The sequence below is a fragment of the Arachis ipaensis genome, chromosome B3 (assembly GCF_059453495.1).
Source record: "Arachis ipaensis isolate K30076 ecotype BB chromosome B3, ASM5945349v1, whole genome shotgun sequence".
Classification (NCBI taxonomy): domain Eukaryota; kingdom Viridiplantae; phylum Streptophyta; class Magnoliopsida; order Fabales; family Fabaceae; genus Arachis; species Arachis ipaensis.
In genome coordinates, this window is record NC_142438.1 from 24,302,129 (window position 1) to 24,313,755 (window position 11,627).

The 11,627-nt window shown below is 33.0% G+C and overlaps 1 protein-coding gene across 2 annotated transcripts; it reads right to left on the reverse strand.

Annotated features, from left to right (window-relative positions):
- Nucleotides 1-7,768: 7,768 nt before the first annotated feature.
- LOC107630007 (transcription factor TCP3) lies at nt 7,769-9,490 on the reverse strand. 2 transcript variants are annotated; one of them, XM_088508740.1, is made up of 2 exons: nt 8,173-9,490; nt 7,769-8,081 (listed from the first exon to the last, which is right to left on the reverse strand). In XM_088508740.1, exon 1 carries the CDS (start codon nt 9,221-9,223, stop codon nt 8,210-8,212), a length of 1,014 nt encoding a protein of 337 aa, XP_088364866.1. In that variant the 5' UTR covers nt 9,224-9,490; the 3' UTR covers nt 7,769-8,081; nt 8,173-8,209. The 2 variants fall into 2 exon arrangements, with proteins under 2 accessions (XP_088364866.1, XP_016188485.1); XM_016332999.3 differs by having other exon boundaries at nt 7,769-8,065; nt 8,173-9,465.
- Between the last annotated feature and the right edge of the window lie 2,137 nt (nt 9,491-11,627).

Genomic DNA, 11,627 nt, shown 5'->3' on the forward strand with positions numbered 1-11,627 from the left:
TCAATTAAACACCAATAAACATAAAAAAATATCAAATTGCATTAAATGAAATTAAAAGTAACAAAGATTCATGAAACTAAAAGTGACACAAATGAGAAATTAACAAGATGAACTAAGAGAATTGATAAACCACTATTTTATGGTTTATCTTGTGCTCAATTGAGTGGATTTTATCAACCCTTTACCCACTTATTCATAATATTTGCATGGTTTTATATTTCCTTCTTGATTTTGTGCTATGATTGAAAACATGCTTCTTTGATCTTATATTTGCTTATTATTAATCCTCTCTTATTACCATTAGATGCCTTGATATGTGTGTTAAGTGATTTCAGAGATTACAGGGCAGGAATGACTCAGAGAATGGAAAGGAAGCATGCAAAAGTGGAAGGAATACAAGAAGTTGGAGAAATTGCTAAGCTGTCCAGCCTGACCTCTTCGCACTCAAACGGCTATAACTTTAGCTACAGAGATCCAAACGACACGGTTCTAGTTGCGTTGGAAAGATAACGTCCGGAGCTTCGATTTGATATATAATATGCCATAGTTTCCCTGACGCTAGGTAACGCGACCGCTTGATCCATGCGGCCGCGTCGCAGTGACGAAAAACCAGCGTGGCAGATTTCGCAACCAGCGAATTCTGGGCTGTTTCTGACCCAGTTTGCGGCCCAGAAAACACAGATTAGAGGCTATAAAGTGGAAAAATACATCCATTCATTGACAGGTTTTCACATTCACAATTTTAGGAGTAGATGTAGTTTTTAGAGAGAGAGGTTCTCTCCTCTCTTTTAGGATTAGGATTTAGGACTTCTCTTAGTTTTAGGAGTGACTCTCAATCCCAGGTTCAATGTTCTTTTTATTTGTTTTCTCACTTTTGTTTATGACTCTTTATGATTGATTTTCTATTTTAATATATTTTGAGGTATTTCAGACTTATGATTGCTCTCTTTAATTTATGTTACTGTTGCTTCCCATCTGAAGGCATTTTTATTCCGATAAATTTACTTTTTCCCTTTTGGTCTTGGTTAAGAAAGCAGTAACTCAGGAGTTACCTTATCTCAACATAATTGATAACTGTTATCTTTGCTAATTGAACTGAACTTCAAATAATCCCAACCTTTTCTTAGGAAATAAATAGGATTCGAAGATTAAACTAATTAGTCCCTTGACTTTCCTTTGCTTTAGTAAAGGTCAACTAAGTGGAATTAAGATTCAACTTTCATTATTATTGATAAGGATAACTAAGTCTGGACTTCTAATTTCTTATACCTTGCCAAGAGATTTTATTATTATTACTTTATTTTACTTGTCATTTAAATATACCTGTGCCCATTGCCCAAACTCAACATTCCCCAGAAAACTCATAACCAATAATAAATACACCTCCCTGCAATTCCTTGAGAAGATGACCCGAGGTTTAAATACTCGGTTATCAATTTTAAAGGGGTTTGTTACTCGTGACAACCAAAACATTTGTATGAAAGGACTTTTTAAGGTTTAGAAACTATACTTGCAACGAGGATTTATCCGCAAATTTCTAGACCACGCAAAAGTTCTCTCATCAAGAATCAAAGAAATTAAACAAGGAAAAGCAATTGAAACTAGATCAACGCAATAATTAAAATCTAAATATAAGAGAGATTAACCTAAATCTACCCTAATTCTAGACAGAAGATGGAGCTTCTCTCTCTAGAAAATGACCTAAAGCATGGTTCCTGAGCTACACTGATTTCTCTCCCTCCCCCCTTTTCACTTCTTGAATTTGACCTCAAATACTTCAGAAATGAGTTAGATTTGGGCTTGAATGAGCTCAGAAATCGCCAGCCACGTTTTTTTTAAGGGAGTCACGTGCTTCGTGTCACGCGTACGTGCAAGGTCACACGTACGCGCCACATGATGATTTTCCAGGTCACACGTACGCGCAGTCGGCAGATTTCCAAAACTTCATTTCTTCATAAATTCTCCATTTTTACATGCTTTTTTTTCATTTCTTCAATCCAATCTTTACTTTCTAAGCCTAAAATCACTTAACAAACACATCAAGGCATCGAATGGAATTAAAAGAAATTAAATTTAGCAATTTAAGAGCCTAAAAAGCATATTTTTAATCTTAAGCACAATTACGAAAAATTCACAAAATCATGCTATTTCATTGAATAAATGTGAGATAAGTTAATAGAATCTACTCATTTTAACACAAGATAAACCCTAAAATTGGAGTTTATCACCAGCCCACTACATCGATGACGCCACCTCCAATGACGGACATTGCAGTATCAGAATCCTCTCATGAATTTTCGCCAGATTCTCCAACACTTCCGCCAGTCATTAGGATGACGATTTGGCCTGAGACCACGTGAGTACTATTTTAATTAATTTTAAATGCAATTTATTTTGAAATTGTTAAATAATATTTTTATTTACTAATCTTAAGTTCTTCATTAACAAGTTTGCATTGGATAACAATGTCTGCACACAAGAGTGTACTAATATCATTAAGTTGATGTACGACCATCCATGGCCAAGCAATAAGAAGATCCATATTGAGACTAGAGAGCAATAGTTTCATAAGTGAGTGATAAAATCTCTACTTATTCAAACTTTAGTTAGTTTCTATCTTCTATTTTGTTTATGTATTTCAATTAACTATGCTAATTGTTGCATTGTGAAGGAGAAATTTATATTGGAGAAGACTCAGGATGCCATGATCAAGAAGATCTTCGACCACCGCATGGCTAGGCGGCTTCAACAGATACTTGAAGACGTGTGTGAGAGGTGCGGCCACCTTACTCAGTGGCTCCGCTCAAACATTAAGAAGGCTCCTATGCATATTGGGAGACTAATGAGGGGTTCAAGTATCTCCAAGTCAAAAATAGAGCCAACAGGACATCAATCAGGTTGTCCAAGTATACTAGCGGGTCAACGACTTTCATGAAGACAAAGGCCTATTATGTAACTTGTTTTAGTATGTTAAGTTCATTTTATCCTTGATTTTTAAATGATTGTCACTTGATTTAACCTATTGTTTCAATATGTGCAGTCTAAGTCATTGGATCATGAGGCAACGACGGCAAAGACCTTCACGTATACTCATACTTTGAAGGAGAGCAAGGAGAGATTTGTCGATCAGCGGTCTGTGGATTATTATGTGAGTAAACGTCATGGTTTATTTTGTAACATATATTTGTTTTCAATTAATTGTCGTCCTAATCACTTTTGCATATAATGTGGAACGTAGAAAGTACACATAGAACTTGGAGGCCGCAACCCAACAATCTCAGTAGAATGAGGAGAAGAACAACAACAACTCCTCTGCTTCCTTCATCTATCCTGATATGGTGTGGCATGAGACTGCATCCGAATCGAACTAGAACCGTGTCTACGGACTGGAGTCGTTCTTTGCCAACAACCTCCACACCTCCATTCTTAAAGCTTTGTCTACCTCAACCACCAACCTTGCCAATTTCGAGGACATCAATTTGTAGGAGTAGGTTTATAGCCTCACCTAGAGCCTTCAGGACCAGGATCACTAACTGCATTTGGCTAAGGAGAGGTATACAAGCTCCTCGCACGCATGGCGGCGAGGGATGCTCGCGATGTAGAGACAGAATCCCTGAGGTAGAAGCTCAGGCGGGAGGTGGAGCAGATTCAACGGATGCAAAATCAGATGGTGGTGTACTATGACCAAATACACGCTAGTGGCAGCGCCATTCCTGAAAGGCTCCTCGTTCTCTGCATAGCAGCCAGGACAGGCACCGACATGACCACCTAGACCACCACCGTAGCAGGACTAGGGGAAAGATGACGATGATAACTATCAAGACCTGTAGTGACTAGGATTTTCTTTTGATTTGTTTGACAATATTTTATTTTTTGTGTTTTTATTCTGTACATTTGATATTTAACAGTATATATAATTGGTTGTTTTTGTTAAAAATACTACTTGATTTTTACTAATCGAAATTTGACTATTAATTGTTGATTATCGGGTTCTAACAGATTAAGAAAAAAGATTGTCAAATTTACCGTGGGTTAATCTATCGGTAAATTTTAATTTAATAAATATAAAATAATATGTTACTTTTGGATTTATCGAAAAAAATCCAATGGTAATCTGGTGTGAAACCAGGATGCATGGTGTTAAAGTTACCATCGAAAATTATCTGACGATAACCTCCTCCATATTTTCACCAACAAGATAATAGAATCCACTGTTAATTCTAATGAAAATTACTATCGGATTACAAAATACGATGGTACTTGGTGACCGACGAGGACTTTATCGTTGGATTGTGTCTTACGCTAAATCCAACAATAATAAATTTTCCGACAATTTGTTTTTTTTTTTTTGTAATTCCTCCAGTAACGATGGTACTTAGCGAATTTTTTATATTAAATTAGTAATGTCATTTTTATTAATATATATATATATATATATCTTTTCTTTAATTTTTATGGGTAAAAATAATTTAAAATTATTAATATTGTTTAATTCTTACAAAACAAATTTAACCAATATATACAAAAAATGTGAAAAAAAAATCCTAAACAGCTATTGAGAATTATCCTAAAAAACAACAAAGTCTCTAACAAAAAATGTCACTTTTAGTTAATACTTAATAGACAGATGGATTAACATGTTATGTAAATACGCTTCGATAATTCAAGAGAGAAATCATTAATGAAGGAACTAATCAATCTTATGAAATCAAAAATTGAGGATCAAAAAGAGTATTTTTTTGCTAAAAATATCGTGATCCTTTAAATAAATTGTCAGGTCAGGATGGGTAATTACCTTGTTTTTAATTTTCACTTTGATTTGTTTCGTTTTTATGATTTTGCCTTTTCATGGGGGCAAGAGTCCCTTTTCGAGTTTTATAGAATTTGAATCGAAGATGAACGGAAAAGTCAACTAGATGATCTAATGGGGGTAAACGGCGCGGTCCCTCTCAAAAACTTAGCCACTTTTGCTATGCTTGTTAACATATAATATAAACAGCTTCAACTAATAATTTTACATGGCAACTACTATATATAAATCAAGGGGAACTGATCATGTATCACTTTTCCAAATTATTGTTTAACTTCTTATTGTTAGTAGTTACAAAAGTTAAAATGATTTTAAAGTGTTTCCCACACCGATGGATTTTTGTATTGGCAATGGGGCCATGGACGCCAAAATTGTTTATAAAACTTTTAGTACAACTTGTTTATTTGATGTGATTTGTTCATCAACTAGAGTTTTTCTTGCACACACAGGTGCTTTGCGTTCAAGTTTCACCTTTTTCATTCATTTAATATATATTTTTTTCAAATAAAAACTATAACTAATTAATTGAAGACCAACAAAACTTTATATACTCTCAATATCACTCCCTGCAAGAAAAAGAAAAGCTAAGGACGTCTCGCTCCATAAAAAAACAATGGATTAATTATTTTGAAGCTAATGTAAACAAAGTTAAAAAATAAATTAGAAGATGATTTTCTTTTCGAGTCCTGCTAGGGAGCCAATGAAATATTTGTACAATGTGTACAATGGGTTATTGAGTTAAAAAATAAAAATCACCCATACTATCCAAAATAACCATCCGGGTACTAGGAATAATAAACATCTCATGTTATGAAACCACTCATCCCAAAAGTTTAAGTTGATTTTGAAGTTTACCAAATATCGAACTCTTGACCTTTCGAATCTAGAACTCTTATACCATATCATGATATCACTCATCCCAAAAGTTTCAGCTAATAGAAAAAAAGTAACACTAATGGTTATATCTCTAATACTGAATCGGACATCCCTAAACTTCCATTATACACATTGTACAAATATTCTATTGGCTCCCTATACTTTCTCTTTTCTAAATGATAGTTTAGTTATTTATATTAAAAATTACTAAAATTTTTTATTTTAATTCAATTATTAAAAAATCTCAAGTCATTTAAAATTCGAAGAATATTATTTTAAAATTATCTTTATTTGTAAAATTACTTATTTTGTGTCATATTTCTGACAAAATTAAAAATAATTTTGCTTATAAATTTTATTTTCATATAAATATCATTATACAATTTTTATGCTAAAATTTTTTATTAGCCCTTGTAAAAATTAAGACCACCATTGGTTTTCCACCTCATAAACTAGCATTTTAAGTTGAATTAAGACCACTAAATTTTAATTAGAGTGTTATCAAAATTTATCTTAAAATTGTTAATAGCCTACTCATAGATATTTAATCTCGTCTTGGACAAGAGAAAGATAGATAAAATAATTTAAAATGTGAATTAGGAACACTCAATTTATGTGTTTGAAATTAATAGATACATAAAATGCATGTGTATGTGTGTGTATTTTTAGATACATTATTACAATGTTTTGAATAATTGAGAATGGGAAATATGTAATTGCCTAGAATCTGTTTCTGTCTCATGAGAAAAATGAGCATTTAATTTCAACAAGTTATATATCTAGATATTTCCTTCAATCCATTCCATAATGTTAGCTTTTTTTAAAGAATTTATAATGTTCCATATTCATTGTCGTTTTACAGCTTTAATACAAAACAAAATTTGTATACCATTTGTACCACCTCTAATTTATTTTTCTGCCACCTTTATCTTGATATGATATGTGAGTTTCTCTTCTTTAGTATTTTACTCATGTAAATTTAATATTTCAGAAAGAATAGAACATACCATAATGTAACATCGTACCGAATTTTACGTTTAAAACGTAAATTAAAGGTGGTAAGACATTACGTTCTCTAAAACAAATATATATATATATATATATATATATATATATATATATATATATATATATACGAAAAATAGTTTAACTAAGAATCTTAAAAAAAAATGAACAAAACAAGATAAAAAATGTGTGAAATTCAAAAACGATTAGATAAAAAATGTATACAAAAAATCTAAAGAAATAAATATATAAACAGAATTTCAAAAAATAAATACATAATCAAACTCTAAATTTGACCGGCAAAACAAACTTCGGCTAGAATATATATATCAATATTTGCTTAACCTCATGAATTAACTTTAAATAAAATAATGACATTATGGAATCTGTAAAATGAGTATCCCTGAGGGTCATAAGTTACGTTATTTTGCAAAAAAAGTAACTATTTCAGCTGAGCGTTCTTGATTTTCAAAAAATAATGTTTGTTCTTGACGATGATCCCAAATTGTTAAAACAAAAAAACAAATAAAGACTTCTGTTAACAATATTTTCTTAATATCTGAATATTATGTACAACCAAGAAAATAAATGTCAACAAAACTATTATTTAAATAGGTTTTCTTTTTGAAAGAAAGTACACTAGTCATCTTACACGGTATAATATAGAAACATGTAAAGCTGTTAAGCAATGAAAATCAGACGTTCTTAATGCATATTTGAAAGTACAGCAATTAAATTACGTTAAAAATACTGAGCGGTTATACTTTCAGCAATTAGGCAACACATTAAAAAAAAAGGCAAACACTTTATATCTTTGTATTGAAAATAACAAGATACTGTAAAAAGAACACATTACACATATCCCCAACTCTGTGGTGGCTGAGAAATGGTCCCTTCTTGCTACTCAACTAGTCAACTTGTTTCTACTAAATAAATTACATTTCACATAGTTTGATTATTGTTTTTGTTGAAACATGCAATTTCGTATAGAAATAAAAGCAGCACATTAGCAACATAAAATGAAATTAATTTCAATCAGAAAAACCTAATTAACATGTAAAATGCAAATGAACAATATTGCTAACCCTAACTATATATTACACTCTAAACAAATAAAAACATATTACAAGAAGAGATAAAGACATACACATATATGTTATAGTCATGAATCCTCATTGACAGCGTTACACTGTTACTTGATCAAGAAGCCGACACATAGAAGAGAAATTAAATACATTGCCAAAATGTTTTTGGTGTTTTTAAGCGCAAAACATAAAAACTATTAACTGCAGTACCTGAGACTTGTGAAAACTGCTGAATTGTAGAAAAGGCCGCAATTGTAACCAACTTGGGTTTTGGTTGAGTGAATTCCGTCTGCTTAAGCAAGTAACTGAGAGATATTGTGAGAGTAAAAAAAACGCAGTTGTTGCTGCTGTTACAATGCAACAACAATTGCGACGGTTAAGTATACACTTTCTTACCTGCAATTATATTTGTACGGCAATTCAAAACCATGGGTCAGTGGTGAGAATGAGGAGAAGCAGAAGATGGAGTGGTGTTAGAAGCAACTCCATGATGGTTCTCTTGGTCGCCTTGAATTCTAGCTGGAATGCAAAACCCTGCTGCTAATCCATCAGAAACAAATCTGCTTCCAAATATGGAAGCATGGTGAATCAGTTGTTGTGGCCTGCTGTGTTGTTGTTCCGAGGAGTTTGGGTTCATCTGAATTTCACCCCAAGATCTAAGTGATGGTGGTGGAAAACTTGACTGAAGGGACCCACTCACACTTTGGCCTAGAAATGGATGATGATGATTCTGCTGCGGGTTCACCATGAACCCTACCCTGTTGATATCCATGGTAGCAGCTTCGTTGTTCCAAGCTACAATCTTCTGATACTGGCTCTCAAATCCGACGTTGTTACTGGATCCAGCACCAAAGAGAGTACCTTGATGTTGATTCGAAGGTGCTTGTTGAAACGGGTGGAGTGAAAGTCCAAGATCTTCCGTAATGGGGTTAACGTTGTTGTTGGCGGTTCTTGAAATCATCTGGTGAGGGTAGTTTTGGAAATTCATAGAGGGAGTAGCTGAGCTTGTAGGGAAGAAAGCTATGGGGTCAGTTTCAAGGTTTTGTTGCTGCTGTTGCTGAATCTGAAGGAATTGCTGATGAATAATATCATTATTATGTTGATGATTCTCCTCCACCTCCTCCTCTTCTTCTTCTTGATCCTGGTGCGGCGGGGCGGCTGAGAGGGGTGGGTGCCAGGGAGGAAGCTCGGCTAGCTTGTCGATGGAGGGCTGAGCTTTCTTGATGAGCCAATCGACGGCTTTGCTGGGGCGGTCGTAGCCGAGACGGTCCTGAACGTCGTAGAATTCGATGGCGGTGTGGGCGGATAGCCTGACCCTTCTATCGCGTGGTCCTTTGGCGGTGTAGACCTTGCTGTGGCGGTCTTTTCTCCCTGTGGACCTCACAATGTGGCCCCCTTCAACTTGAATAATTTCTCCTCCTTTATTACTATTGCTCCTCATCCCCATTGATGTTCTTCTGTGTTCTTTGCTTCTTTAAAGTTGGCCTTTTTTTTGTGCCTTTGGTTTTTGTGGTTTGTGCTCTTAAGTTTTGTTGGTGGATTTCATCTCTCCTCTCCCTCTCTAACTCTATGCCTTACTAGTCGCTGCTGATTCCCACCCAAATAATTCAGATCTTTCTCTCCCACACTCCCACTCACTCTCTCACCTCTGTCAATTTAGGTCGCATGAAGAATCCGTATTAAGACAAAGATAAAAAATATCATGAGACATAAATTAGTCTAAACAATAAAACAAATATAAAAACAGATAAAATGTTTTATCTTTATCACTTAAAAATTAGAGGAAAAAGGGCAAATTTTCTATTTTATCTTAATTTCAATATTTTAATTTACAATCTTAAAATATGGTAAATGGTTATTATAAAATCCAAAAATTATAAGTTAGGGTTTTGTAAATTTGGGATCACTACAGATATGAGTGAGTTGGAATTTACAAAAATTGTGTGGTAGTCAGGTAGTGTCAAGTAAATGGTTGATGTACCGTATTGACAAGGATGTTAACTACAACTACGAATACGTAAAAAAATGGTATATTTTGTCAAATTTCGGTATATTTTATCAAACAATTTTTAATTTGAATAACGTTAAAAAATTAATACAATTTATTATTTTTAGTCAATAATTAATTATTGATATTTAAAAATATTATCTAAAAATAAAATGTTGAATTATTCAATTAAAAATATTGAAGTGTTAGTTAAAAGTATTGATCAGTCTAAATTAAAATTACTGGTTTTTAATTTTTTTTTTCTTTTTATATTTCGGTGAATGCAAATATCTTGTCTAGGGCGGAGCTTCATGTAGCAAATGGCTCCCCCAAACTTTAAATTTTTTTAATAAAACGTGTATAAATTTTAGTTTAATTTTTTTATTTTATTTTATTCTTTTTTTATTGTAAAATTAATATTTAACCCTTTTCTAAAAATTCAACCTAGTTCCACTCCTGCTGGTCTTAATTTATCGACTATTTTGTTTAAATTTAAACATCTTTTATTTGTTGAAATAGTTACTAAATACAAAGGGCTGAAGGGGTTGTTCTGTAGTAACAAAAGAAAAGAAGGATTTGTTTTGTTACTCTAGCTGTTAAATTAATTTATTGAAGGGCAAGGCAGGGAAATTTAGAGTTGAGAGAGTTTGGCAGTAAGTAGAGATCGGCAGCAGGTGTCCACACAGCCTTGAATTATGATCATTCTGTGACAGCTGCTGGTCCCAAAATAAACCAGAACCTGCCATTCCAATCTTTCAGATTCCTTTTACCTAAAAAATACCCCAACACTGCGCAGTACACCCCCATCTCGGTTGTCTCTACAAAAAGTTACTTACTCACTGTCCATCTTAATTATTTATCAACTCATCTAATTAATCCTGTACGTACGTCTATGTATTTGGACTTAGCAGGTCTAGTGTTATTTTCTCTTTAAAATAATTGATAACGAATTCAAGCCAAAAAAAAAAAAAAGATATATCCAAATAAATGCCAACAAATTATTTAAAATGGTTCCGCTAGATAGAGAACAGAAAATCTAAACAAAAGGTTAGAAATTTAGCTCAATCAAATTAAAAAAAAAATACTCCACTTAAATTATCTAACTAAAAAATTTTACTCAATAATTCAAAAATTTTAAATATTTATTATATTTTAATTTATCAAAACATCAACTTCTCTCCCAAATTCTCTACCATCGCCGCTATCGCTTAGTCGCTAACCAGCCCCATCGTCGTCGTTAGCATCCTCCTCACCGCCACTAGTTCGTCAATAAAGACCTTCATTGGCGTTGCTCTCCTCTAGACCAGAAACGAACGGTGCTGTCGGGCACCTCCTCGCGCGTTGCTACTTGGCTTGCCACACACCAGGCCATCATCGGCGTCGCTCATCCAGCCCCTAGTAAAAATATCATCCACTTAAAGATAAAAATAATCATTCACATACCTAATGAATTGAACATCCAGCATATTTTAATTATATATAACTAAATCCAATCCAATTCACATACCTAATGAATTGCCTATTTTAAAGAATGATGTTATAACCGTTACAAGGATTTTTTTAAACAACAGTTCTTCAACGTTGTTTAAATAATTGTACAAAAGATACGCTTAAAAACCGTTGTCGAAATTACTACACTTTAAAATTGTTCTATTATATAGTCTTAGATAACGGTTTTTATAGTATTGTTGTTGAAGTTCAATTTTCATTACGTTATAACAATAAAATAAAACCGTTCTTTTTGACTATTTTAAAAAAAATGGTTTTATAACCATTACAACAATTTTTTTATCGAGTAACAATTTTCAAATAATAATATTGTTTAAATAATTATGAAAATTAAAAGATACATATAAAAATCGTT